The sequence below is a fragment of the Sciurus vulgaris genome (genome assembly GCF_902686455.1).
Source record: "Sciurus vulgaris genome assembly, chromosome: 9".
Taxonomy (NCBI): domain Eukaryota; kingdom Metazoa; phylum Chordata; class Mammalia; order Rodentia; family Sciuridae; genus Sciurus; species Sciurus vulgaris.
In genome coordinates this window covers 8,762,403-8,774,625 of record NC_136469.1, presented here as the reverse complement: position 1 = coordinate 8,774,625, position 12,223 = coordinate 8,762,403, and the positions used below count along the sequence as shown (strand labels likewise).

Genomic DNA, 12,223 nt, shown 5'->3' with positions numbered 1-12,223 from the left:
AACCCATCCTCTGGAGGCAGAGGCAGGAGGATGCCAAGTCAGAAGCAGCCTGGGCAACTAGGCAAAACCCTGACTCCAAAGCTGGGATGCAGCTCAGTGCTACAGCTTCCCTAGCATGGAAGCCCGGGTTTGGCCCCCAGCATGATCAAAGGGGAAAAAATCAAAGAATATAACTAGCAACAAATATCAATGACACCAAGTACATGGAAGAAAAAAGGCCAGAAAGGCTTAGATACCTTATCCTCTTCACAGAATTTCCCCAAAGAGAAAGAAATATGAATGGATGAACTTCCAATATGATCAATAATTACAAATCTGACACACAAAGTTAACATTCAGAATACATTTAGCAGCCTTTGAGAAATACATGTTTAAATCATAGCTTCCATATCGAGAAAGGAGAATCAGGATTCTGGCCCAGATGCGTGGCAGGCTCAGGCACGAGGATCCAACCTTCACAAGGCCAGCCTCAGCAACCCAGCAAGACTTCAACCACTTAGCAAGGTCCTGTCTCAAAACAGGGAAGACTGGGGATGCACCTCAGTGGTACAATAGCGCCTTGGGTTCAATCCCCAGTACAAAAAAAAAAAAAAAAGAAAAAGAAATAAAACAAAGAATAAAGGTTCTAAACTGAGCAAGACAATAACCAGGAGAAAACGTACAAAATAGTCCATGACATCGGGGATTATCCGTCCTATTGGCCTATAGTCTATTAATCCTACAGTTTCCAAATCAAAGGAAATTTTCAAAGAATGGTGGAAAATTACAAGGAAGCATACCAGTTTATATTTTGGGGGTTAAAACTCAGTAACTAAATAACTTTGGACTATTTAGGCCAAACTCTAACTTTGAAAGAAACAGGCACTATAACTGAAAACTGGTTTTCAGCTACCTTTTAATGGGAGTGGGGGGGAATCACCTTATTTTTAAAATTACTTTTTCAAATTTTTCTTTATAGTCTGAAATTTATCTATCAAAGTACAAAACTCTCAGATATTAGTGGAATACTACTAACATCTCAGTACACTAGCAAATCATTCATTCTTAGAAAAATTTATTCTTGGAAAAAAATCTAAGCCTTGAAGAAATAAGCATTCTGATTTTTGTTATACCTCAAAACCCTGTTTGCTCACAGGACTTGGTGGGCACGTTGTACATGGGTGATGTTCTAAAATTCTGGACATTAAAAGAGATAGTCAACAATTGCTGATTAAATTGTTCTTTGACTCAAACTTCCCTAAGTCAGTAACAAGTTTCCCTTTAAATGTAGTACGTTTGAAAACTACTATATCTAAATACATTCATAAACCAGCTACCTACAGTATGTATTTTTAAAACATTTTAGGAGACTACAAATATACTAACCTCTAAATCTGAATGCTGTAAGAAATAATCAAGCTAAGCACAAATAATTAAGAGTTCATTTTAAAAGAAATAATCAAAATATGAATATTTAAACATTCTAACATCAAAATAAATATAATTTTCACGAATGATATGAAAAACAACAATTTTGAATAGTTAAGCCTTTTACTTTCAAGTACACTGAACTTGAGTTCAGGCACAGTGGCACATGCCTATAATTCCAGCTACTAAGGAGGCTGAGAGAGAAGAACTTCAAGTTCAAGGCCAGCAACCTAGCAATACCCTGTCTCAATATAAAGTGAAAAGAGCTGAAAAAGTAGCTCTTCAGTTGTAGAGCACTGGTCTTTCCATGAGTCAGCTCCTGGGTTCAACCCCCAGCACAGTGACATACATTTGATACCATTTTCCTGCAAGTTTAAGGAAAACTTTTATGTGACATCTCAAAAAAAAAAAAAAAAAAAAAAAAAAAACTAAGCCCCAGCCAGCCTCTGTGTGCTGCATTAGATTCCTGAATGACAGAGTCACAGGCATGACCCCCAAGAGCTGGACCTACTAATCCAAGAATGCCAACAGGACAAGCCATCCTGGAGAATCTGGCGCTTCACCAACATGTGCCAAAAGCCCTGCTGCTTAAACACCACCGACAAAAAAAAGGGGTCATGCCAACGCCACCTGGGACACTTGGCTCAGTGTCCTAGGACGTCATCAAGTCCTACCTGAGAAGCTCTGGATTCTACACTGCGTGACAAATGTCCTCCCTCACGTGTCTGAGCACAGTGGAGGCCGGCTGTCCTGACATGGAGCTGCATGTCCAGGGTCAGGCCTCACAAGGGACCTGCAGCCAGAGTTACAAAAAGCACAGGAATAATGGCATGACGGTGAAGCCACACGCCAGGCACTTTCTGCCCATAAAAAGGCCCTTTTCTTCAGTGTTTGCATCAACTGTAACAAAAGAAGCAAGAAGAAAATGAACACGATGCTCCGGGTTGTGCACTGATCAGATTCACCAGGAAGGTGTCCCAGGAGGTGCCAGCAGATGCTGACAGATCACTTTCTAGTAATGAAGTGGGGATCACTTACTTTCTTTCTTTCTTAGATAAAAATAAATGTTTTTTTTAAAAGCTTATGCCCTTTCAAAAATAGCCCTTTTTCCTTCACCTTGTAGGGATAAAAACATTTAAGTTAGTTAATGCAAATCACCTGGGAAGGTTTTTCCTTGCCACTATATAAACATACCACATAAATACACGAAATACCCTATATAACGGTAATATGCAGAGGGCTTTTTCCTCTTAAAGACAACAGAACCGATGTTCTTCTGACTTCAAATTCAGCACTCAGGAAGCAACCACTGGGAGCACTAGTGTAAGACATGACCTTGCAGAAAAGCTGTTGCTACTACTGCTAAGGAAATCAAAAGATGTCTGTCACTATTTTTATCACTTGTGTTCACATGTAAATTGGAACATGAAAATCTATTTGCAAACAATACTCACTTGTTCTATTTCAAATAACATGTAGAAGTTTTATATTTTTACATATGCTGATATTAAGCAATGACATTTTGACTAATATCCTTGAAGCAGAGAAATATCTAATCATAGAACACAGGCAATATATGAACATAAACCAAATTAACTTTTTTAAAAGACACTCAACCTATTTCACTAATATTTCCTTGAAAAATATTGATCAGTATTAACATTCAACTTTTACTAATGAATAGGATAAAAAATGTGTACCATAGTCATTATCAATAACATTACAGTTTGTTATTGCAACAGACTTTACCATCTGCCTAAATCAGGCATCAACTTACATTTGACGCTTAATATACTCTTTAAGCAATGCTTCTTCCACAGGATACACCTGCACACCCGTACCATCGTCATAGTAATACATCATACTGGTGTTAATTTCTGTTTGAAATGGTGGATCCGTCCTTTCACCATGTTCTCGGTAACCATACGAATAATCAAAGTTCACTTAATAGAAAGAAAGAAAAAGAAATGTAATTGTAAATTAAAAAAAAAAAGGACAAAGGGGACAGTTAAGAAAATCCAGCTGGGTATAGTGGCACGTGCCTGTAATCCCAATGGCTTGGGAGGCTGAGAAAGGATTGTAAGTTCAAAGCCAGCCTCAGCCACTTAGTGAGGACCTATGCAACTCAGGGAAAACCTGTCTCAAAATAAAATATAAAAAGGGCTGCGAATGTGGCTCAGTGGTTAAGCCCCCCCTAGGTTCAATCCCTGGTACCAAAAGACAAAAAGAAAAAAGAGGAGGATTCAAAATGATGTATTTGAGCCAGTAACAAATGTAAAACCTTGCTGGGAATGGTGGCACATGCCCATAATCCCAGTCACTCAAGAGGTTGAGGCAGGAGGATCACAAGTTCAAGGTCAACCTCAGAAATTTTACCAGGCCCGAAGCAACTTAAGGAGACCCCGTCTCAAAATAGAAAATAAAATGGATGGGGATGTGGCTCAGAGGTAAAGCACTCCTTGGTTCAGTCTGCAATACCGAGATAAATAAACATTCATTTTTATTATCAGACCAAAAAAAAAAAAAAAAAAAAAACTCATTAAAACATAAAAGGATAATCTGAAAAACAGAAGGCTTGCCCTTTTTTTTTTTTTTTCTCCAAAGTTCATCTAATTTAACAAACAAAAAATCACATGATACCTCGAGGGTTTCCTCTGCCTCGCCCTCTTCCCCGGCCTCTTCCTCTTCCTCGGCCTCTGAAGGAACCTCGGATATTACCCCCCTCACTCCTCACACTGGACACTTCATCCTGATCATCTCTTTTTTCTCTGTCTCGCCTCCAACCTTTAAAAATAAATGTTTTAAAATTTCAATTTTCAGTAAAGTAACATGATTATGTTTATGAAAATACAGTATTTATGAAAATAATATGATTATATTTATGAAAATACCTTCACCCATTCGTTAAATAACATTATTAGCCAGGCAGTCTTCAGAAATATACATATTTAAAGAGATCCAATAGAAATTTGTCAAAAAATATCTCTGGCGCCACCTGTAATTCCAGCAACTTGGGAGGTTCGGAAGAGGTATATTGCCAATTTGAAGCCAACCTCTGCAAATTACCAAGCCCTTGTCTCAAAATTTTAAAAAGGGCGGGAGATGTAGCTCAGTGGTGAAGGACCCCTGGACCTGGGTTCAATCCTCAATATGAAAAAATAAGTCTCTGGTGCCGGCAGGGTGGGGCACACCTGGGATCACAGCAGCCTGGGAGGCTGAGGCCTCAGCTGAGGCTGAGCCAGCCTCAGTAGCATAGCAAGACTGTCTCAAAATAAAAAACAAAAAGGACCAGGGAAAATAGCCCCAGGGTTCAATTCCCAGTACCAAAACAAACAATGACAACAAAACATTACAATAGTGAAACAGATTTTATAAGAATTCCCTCTCCCTTAAGCAGAGGGAAAGAAAACAGATGAACTGTAGCAACACAGCCAACATGCACGAGCGTCAGGAAATCAAGAGTGAAAAGATCACTGCCAAGGAACACGCCAGTGGAGTCACAGTGCACAGCCATTGCTTCTTCCTTTTTCTTTCCTAGAAGTTTAATGACCCTCCCTCCCCCACTGCAAGGCAATTTCCCAAAAGTTAAAAAATGAAAACATCCCACTATTTTTCCTGAGCTGGGAGACTGTTGGGCAAAACTGCAGACAGCGCACAGGAGGGTTTCTTTGTTGGTTTGTTGTTGGGCACTGGGCACTGGACACAGGGACACTTCACCACCGAGCTCTACAGGGTCTCACTAAGTTGCCCAGGCTGGCCTGGAACTTGTGATCATCTTGCCCTGGCCTCCCGAGTCACTGTGATCACAGGGTGCACCCCTGCCCCTGCGGACGTGCCTCTTAAGCAGGATGCTAAGTTTCCAGGGTTCATTGTACTGTTGCTCTTTATAACTTTATATGTATATTTTCATATGTAATCAATATTTAATAATAAAATTTTAATTGTATTAAGTGTCCTTTGGTATCAGAATAGCAAAATCTTAAAATGACATCTTAAACATATTTTAAAATAATATTTTGTGAACAACTGAGAAAAATCTTACTACTGACTACATTTTATATAGTACTACGAAAGCAGTGTTGATTTTCTTAGAGGGCGATTTTCTCAGGATGTCACCGACGAAGTGTCATGGCATCTAGGACATGGCTTAACGGATGAAAGAATTAAGCACATCAAAACCAGCACAATTACTAGAACTACACAGGCTCGCAAGCATTATTTTTTAAAATATTTTTTAGTTATAGATGGACGCAACATCTGTATTTATTATTTTTATGTGGTGCTGAGATCAAACCCAGCGCCTCAAACGTGCAAGGCAAGCCCTCTACCGCTGAGCTACAGCCCCAGTCCTGGAAAGATCTTCAATGAAACAAAACCCTCGAGGGCAAGCCCAATGGGCCACTTTCTAACAAATGAACAAGGCTGATGACAACCTGGTCCTCACAGGGCCAACAGTGAGGACCCAGACATTTATTCCTGATGTGACGAATTATAAAAAACTATAGTGTTTCTAGAATAAAGGAACCTGAATCAACCAACCTTCCAGCTCTTATCTTATGACCTGGTATATACCGAAAAGAATCAAGGAGGAACACACACACACACACACACACACACACACACACACACACACACAAAACCCAAGACAAAGCAATCAACACAGAGCAAAATACAGATAGTCACACATATGACATAGCAAAAAAATACTCTAACCCAGGCAGGGTGGTGCTCTGTCATTTCAGCCACCCAGATGGCTGAGGCAGGAGGATCACAAGTTCAAGACCAGTCTCAGCAACTCAGACCTTGTCTTCAAAATAAAATGTAAAAAGAAAAGGAGCTAGAGAAGAGCTCAGTGGTCAAGCATCGGCGACCATGCACAAGGTCTTGGGTTCCATCAGAAGTAGCACAAAAAACAAAAACAAGCCTTCCATGTGCTAATTTGAATGATGTGTGTCTCTAAAAGGCCCGTGTGTTCAAGGTTTAGTCTCCATACTGACACTACTGGGAGGTCCTCAGGTCACTGAGGACATACCCCTGGAGGAGACTGTGGAAGCCCAGCCATCCTGCTAACTGGCTTTGGGCATGACCACTCATGCTGACACGCGTTCCCCACCATGAGATGCAGCCTCCCCAGAGGCCCCAACCAACAAAGCCACCAGTCTTGGACTTGGACCTCCACCAATGAGCCAAAATAAACTTCTCCTTACGTCCTAAGTAGCCTGAGCCAGGTATTTCACTGCAGTGATGAAAGCTGGCAAATTCACTATAGGATTGGCAATCTACTCACTGGGATTTAAGTAGCAAAACATGTTCACATGTATTTCACAAGTGGACCTATTTCACAATGTCCACAGCATCACTGTTCATGAGAACCAATGTGAAAACAGCAGCAACCTGGGAGGCCGAGGCAGGAGGACCTAAAGTTCAAGGTCAGCTTCAGCAACTTAGCAAGACCCTTACTCAGAATAAAAATGAAAAGGACTAGGGATATAGTTCAGTGGTAAAGTTCACTGAGTTCAATCCCTAGTATTGAAGAAATCAAAAGTAAAAACAAGTCAATTATCTGTCAACAAACAACCGAATAAGATTTGGCAATAAAGAATAAATGGGAGGGACTAAGGATATAGCTCAGTTGGTAGAACGCTTGCCTTGTATGCATAAGGCCCTGGGTTCAATTCCCAGCACCACAATAAATAAATAAATAAATAAATAAATAAATAAATAAATAAATAGAGGGCTGGAGTTGTGGCTTAGTGGTAGAATGATTGCCTGGCATATGTATGAGGCACTGCGTTCGAGTCTCAGCACTGCATATAAATAAATAAATGAAAAATAAAGGTCCACTGACAACAACAAAAAATATATATTAAAAAAAGAAAAAAAAAAAGCAGCAGCATCCTTTCAACCGGAACCACCATCTCCCAGTAATTCACCAAAATGACAAACACAAAGGAAAAGAGGAGAGGAACCTGATATATGTTCTCTAGGCCTTTTAGAAAACATGGAGTTATTCCTTTGACCACATGTGATACTGCAGACATTAAGGGAAACCAGTACTGTTCAAAAAGGAAAGCCCCATAAATGTTATCATGGCAAAACTGGGAGAGTCTACAATGTCACCCAACATGCTGTTGGCATTGCTGTGGATAAGCAAGTTTAGGGCAAGATTCCTGCCATGGGAACTAATGTGCGCACTGAGCATATCAAGCACTCTCAGAGCCAAAACAGCTTCCTGACACGTGTGAGGGAAAATGACCAGAAAAAGAAGGAAGCCAAAGAGAAAGGTACTGGGTTCAGCTGAAACGCCAGCCTGCTCCACCCAGAGAAGCACGTTTTGTGAGAACAGATGGGAAGGAGCCTGAGTTGCTGGAACCTATTCCCTATGAATTCATGACACAATAAATGTAAAAAAATAAAGGCCTGTGAACTTTAAAAGTGAAAAGAAAGAGAGAGAGAGAGAGAGAGAGAGAGAGAAAGAGGAAAGGAAAGGAAAGGAGAGGAGAAAGAGAAAAGGAAAGAGAAGAATAAATGGAGCCGGGTGCAGTGGCACACACCTACCATCTCAGCAGCCTGGGAGGCTGAGGCAGGAAGGTGTTAAGTTGGAGGTCAGCCTCAGCAATTTAGCGAGGCCCTAAGCAACTTAGTGAGACCCTATCTCAAAATAAAGTAAGGGCCAGGGATGTGGCTCAGTGTTTTGCACCCCTGGGTCAAACACACAGTACCAAAAAACAAACAAAAGAACTGTAAGAAACACTGGGAAAATCTACCTGTAAAAAGTCACACTGTACGAGCTCTTAGTCCCATTGTCACCTCCTGTGCTACGGGTCTCCTGTGCCTATGAAATGTGCTCCCATGGCACAGGGGTCAGAGGGCCACACTGCCAGCAAGCCACCCTCAGGCGGACCATGCCACGCATGGTTAAGCACCAACTCCACGCTCTCAGGGCCTCTTCTCTAGATTGTGACTTACTTCGTGTGTCGTTTCTCCTGTTATTATGGGATGACTTATTTGCTTCAGGTTGACACCGAGAGCTGTTCCGGGATCCAGGTCTCTCCTGACTCTCTGGTCTTACATCCTCTAAGTGCAGTGGTACCCACTTGTGTTTGTTAGCTTGAAGGAAACAAAATGAAATCATACAACAATGCACAATTTTCACTAAAGCTTTGTAAATCTGAAAGTACTCTGAATTTTATCTAAACAAATGACTTAATTTGTCTTTAAAGGGATTATTTGTTGAGTACAAAGGAATCTTTTTCCTTCTAACATAGATCCTTGATAAATTTATTTTTGTAAATATTTCTAAAAATTAAGTTAAAAGCCAGTGATAGAGTACTGTTGGAATTCTTTTGCTTAAAAAAAGTGTACTCTTTTGTTTAATTCTGATGGATAAGATACTCAAAATAATACTACACATACTATTCCTGCCTAATACTGGAGCTCAAGGCTTGAAAATACAGCTTATCTGTTAAAACACAATACAGACGGGCTGGGGTTGCTCAGTGGTAGAGCGCTTGCCTCACACAATCCTCAGCACCATATGAAATGAATAAGTAAAGGAATTGCGTCCATCTACAACTAAAAAAAATAATAGAAATAAAAATAATTTTAAAAAATAATAAAAAATAGAAACATAATACACACTACCAAGTCAGGCTGTTAGTTCAAAACACTTAGTTTCAGATCACTGCCTAAAATAATCATTTATCCTGGATTAGTACTAACCAATGAAGTTTCTTAAAATGTAAGCATAAAATGTTTCTATTTGACAGAATTTTCTTACAGCTATTATGTATCTTCCCAACTGAAGGAGAGAGACATAAGCAAATTAATTTTTCCTGATGACTGACAAAGCAATTAGTTGTTATGTTCTACTACAATAAAACTCTGAAGATTACTTTTTCTTGCATTCCATGGTTACGGTTCAAAATGTTCAATCTATATATTTTCTACCAAAATAAAAAGACTAGGGGGAAGAAAAAAACTACTAAAGCAATTAAGCAAAAAGTAACGAGTATTTTTAAGCAATTGCTGTACTGATTTCCTAAAATCCTGCAAACGTATGGATCAGATTAAGATCACAGAATATGCTAAAATACTAATAGTTTTTGTGCTAATTGCTTACAAAAGTAATGCTTTGCTGTCTTGTTTATTGCTGGCTTAACATGACCCCTGCCTGAAGTATGCCTTGTCCAGTCACCTGCCATCTGCCACTGTGGACTTCTGGACTTCTTTGAATGCCCTTACCTGTCCACGCCCCACCTGATAGAGAACAAGGACTTTGGGCTACTTTGCCCTCTTTCAGCAGGAAGCTTGGAGACGTCATGGCCCATTTTCCCACAGACATGGAATGCAGAAGCTGACAGTGGGAAATGTCACAGGGTTCACCTGATGCTCTGAATACAGCCCTTGCTGTTCTGCCACTGTACCTGATTTTTAATGGACATGTCTCTCCCTGCTCCTCCCTGATCTCAGAGGAAACAGGATGACCTTTCTTCCCTGTCCTAGGCAGAGTCATCTGTCCTTGAGTACACGCCCACCATAGGAATGAAGTAGTCCAGACTGCAGGGATGGCACCAGAGGATCTCAGAAACGACTATCTCCCCAATTAACAGGCAAACTTCAACTCCAACAGAGAACACATGGAACTTAGCCTTTGAGTCACCTCTTTAAAAGCCCCCTGTTCCTGTTGATGTGCAGAATCACAGCCTTTGGGACAGGAGTCCCCTGTGTTGTTTCTCCTTTGCTAGCAAAGCAATAAATCTTTCTCTTAAAAAAAAAAAAAAAAAAAAATCGCAGAATATGAAAATCTAAAAACTCTTTAAATACGTCTTTAAGTTCTATGATGTTTCCAGGTATAAGCAAGCCCTTCTTTGAAAGTCAAGCGTGTGTGCTCCAGGAGATGATCTGTCACTTGATGAAGAGAATTACTCTGAACTACCAAACACCGAGCCCTGGCATAGCCCAGTTCATTTAACTTGACAAACTAATGAGCAGGACAAGCTGCAGACAGGGTGGCAGGTCTGCTGTGAGCATGTACCCAACACCGCTGCGTACCCAGGAGCCAGAAAAAGAAGCAATGAAGTGGTTAAGAAATGGGGAGAAAAAAATTGGGGGCAAATTTTCTAACAACCACTTGAGGATCCAGTCCCATCTTCCTCCAGCGACCAGCATTTGCTCACAGCATCAAGGGAACTAATGCTTATCTTTTGTTTTTCTTGCATTACTGGGAATGGAACCCAGGTCCTTTACATCCCCAGCCCTTTTTAATTCTGAGACAGTGGACCTCGCCTGCGTCCCCAGCACATTTCCTGCTACTCCTAGGCCCAGACCACCACAAGAACACATGCTTTTACAAATCAGATAATCATTCCTAAATACGTGACCAAATCAGAAGAGAAAGTGGAAAAGAATATAAAAACAGTAATTTTTTTTCCCTTCCAAGTGTGATTTTTATAGGGATATACACAAGGGAAAAACTAAGTGGTTCTCATTTCTCTCTTAGAATAATGTAGCATCTCATTTCCTCAGAACTCCCTAAAAAGCAGGGAGCAGTTCCAATGCAGATTTAAGTGAACACCAGTTAACACTTTCCAAGGATATATCTCTAAGTGGAGCTTCCTTCCATTTTCTTGCACAGAACACAAAAAAATGCAAAACAGGAAAGCCTAATAGCCCAGAAATGCTACAAAAGCAAATCAGTCACTCCGCACAGTTTATCCTGAGGGATTACACAGCGGTGGCCACTAGAGATCAGGGGACTGAACACGATTCATCATGACTACAACTTCCTTCCAAAATTGAAAGTCAAAAGAATCGGAGAAAGACAGACCTCTCTTTCGCTGACCGCTGGACTGGGCCTCGTCCTCACTGATGTTTTCGATAGGACCATCTAATTTTGCGTCCCGGTTTTCTTTGCTCTCACTGTTACTCCTCTTTTCAACTTTCTCTTCTTTTTCTTTTCTGATTTGTGGCTTCTTATTTCCTTGGCTGATGACACTCTGAGACTGCAAAAAGGTTTTCTGAATGGAACAATTTTCATCAACACTTTCACTATGGTTTCCAAAAACATGTGGTAGTATACTTTACCTAAATGTCATAAACAAATTACAAACACGTATCAAAAATTTTCTTAAAAGACTTTTCAAGGGTTGGGGTGGTGGCTCAGTGGTAGAGCATTTGCCTAGCACGTGTGAGGCACTGGGTTCAATCCTCAGCAACACATAAAAATAAATAAAATAAAGGCATTGTGTTAAAAAAAAAAGACTTTTCAAAAGGCAACATTAATTTTTAAAACACCTGCACACACACACACACACACAGACAACTAAAAAGATGTTAATTTGGAGAAATATCTAGCTGCAGACTGGGAAAAAACACCTGGTAAAATGTGATAAAGGACTTGTGTATAAAACATAATGAACTCTCCAAATTCAGTAATAAGAAAGTCATTAAAAAAAATAAAAAGACAAGAATTGATCAGATACTTCATCAAAACGATATAGATGGCAAATATATATGAAAATATGCTCAGCATTCGTCAGAGAAACAGATTAAAACTACAACGCAATACCTTTACACACTTATACAATGGCAATTTTTTTAATACTAAGGATCGAACCTCCCAGGGGTGCTATAATCACTGAAGTACATTCCCCAGTTCATTTTTGAAATTTTTTTTTATTTTGAAATAGGGTCTTGCTAAGTGGCTGACACTGGCCTCGAACTTGCTATCCTCCTGCCTCAGCCTCCCAGGTTGCTAGGATTAGAGACATGTTCCATTGCACTCTCCATAGCTAATTTTTAAGAACTGACCATA

General features: G+C 40.1%; 1 protein-coding gene and 1 pseudogene across 13 annotated transcripts in view; one reads left to right on the top strand and one right to left on the bottom strand.

Annotated features, from left to right (window-relative positions):
- Nucleotides 1-12,223, bottom strand: part of LARP1B (La ribonucleoprotein 1B) — a 105,614-nt gene that overhangs the window by 83,771 nt on the left and 9,620 nt on the right. For 7 of the 12 annotated variants that reach the window (XR_013766176.1, XM_079153664.1, XM_079153665.1 and 4 more), the window contains exons 4-7: nucleotides 11,237-11,426; nucleotides 8,377-8,517; nucleotides 4,048-4,191; nucleotides 3,185-3,350 (exon numbers count right to left, since the gene is read on the bottom strand). Coding sequence is in view for 11 of the 12 variants with exons in the window: in XM_079153664.1 (XP_079009790.1) it covers nucleotides 3,185-3,350; nucleotides 4,048-4,191; nucleotides 8,377-8,517; nucleotides 11,237-11,426 (641 nt within the window). In the remaining variant the exon portion in view is untranslated. The remainder of the gene's footprint in view (nucleotides 1-3,184; nucleotides 3,351-4,047; nucleotides 4,192-8,376; nucleotides 8,518-11,236; nucleotides 11,427-12,223) is intronic. The other 5 variants (XM_079153667.1, XM_079153672.1, XM_079153674.1 and 2 more) reach the window with 3 other exon arrangements.
- Nucleotides 7,151-7,809, top strand: LOC306669224 (large ribosomal subunit protein eL21-like; annotated as a pseudogene). Its single transcript has one exon. The product of its transcript is annotated as a large ribosomal subunit protein eL21-like (transcript).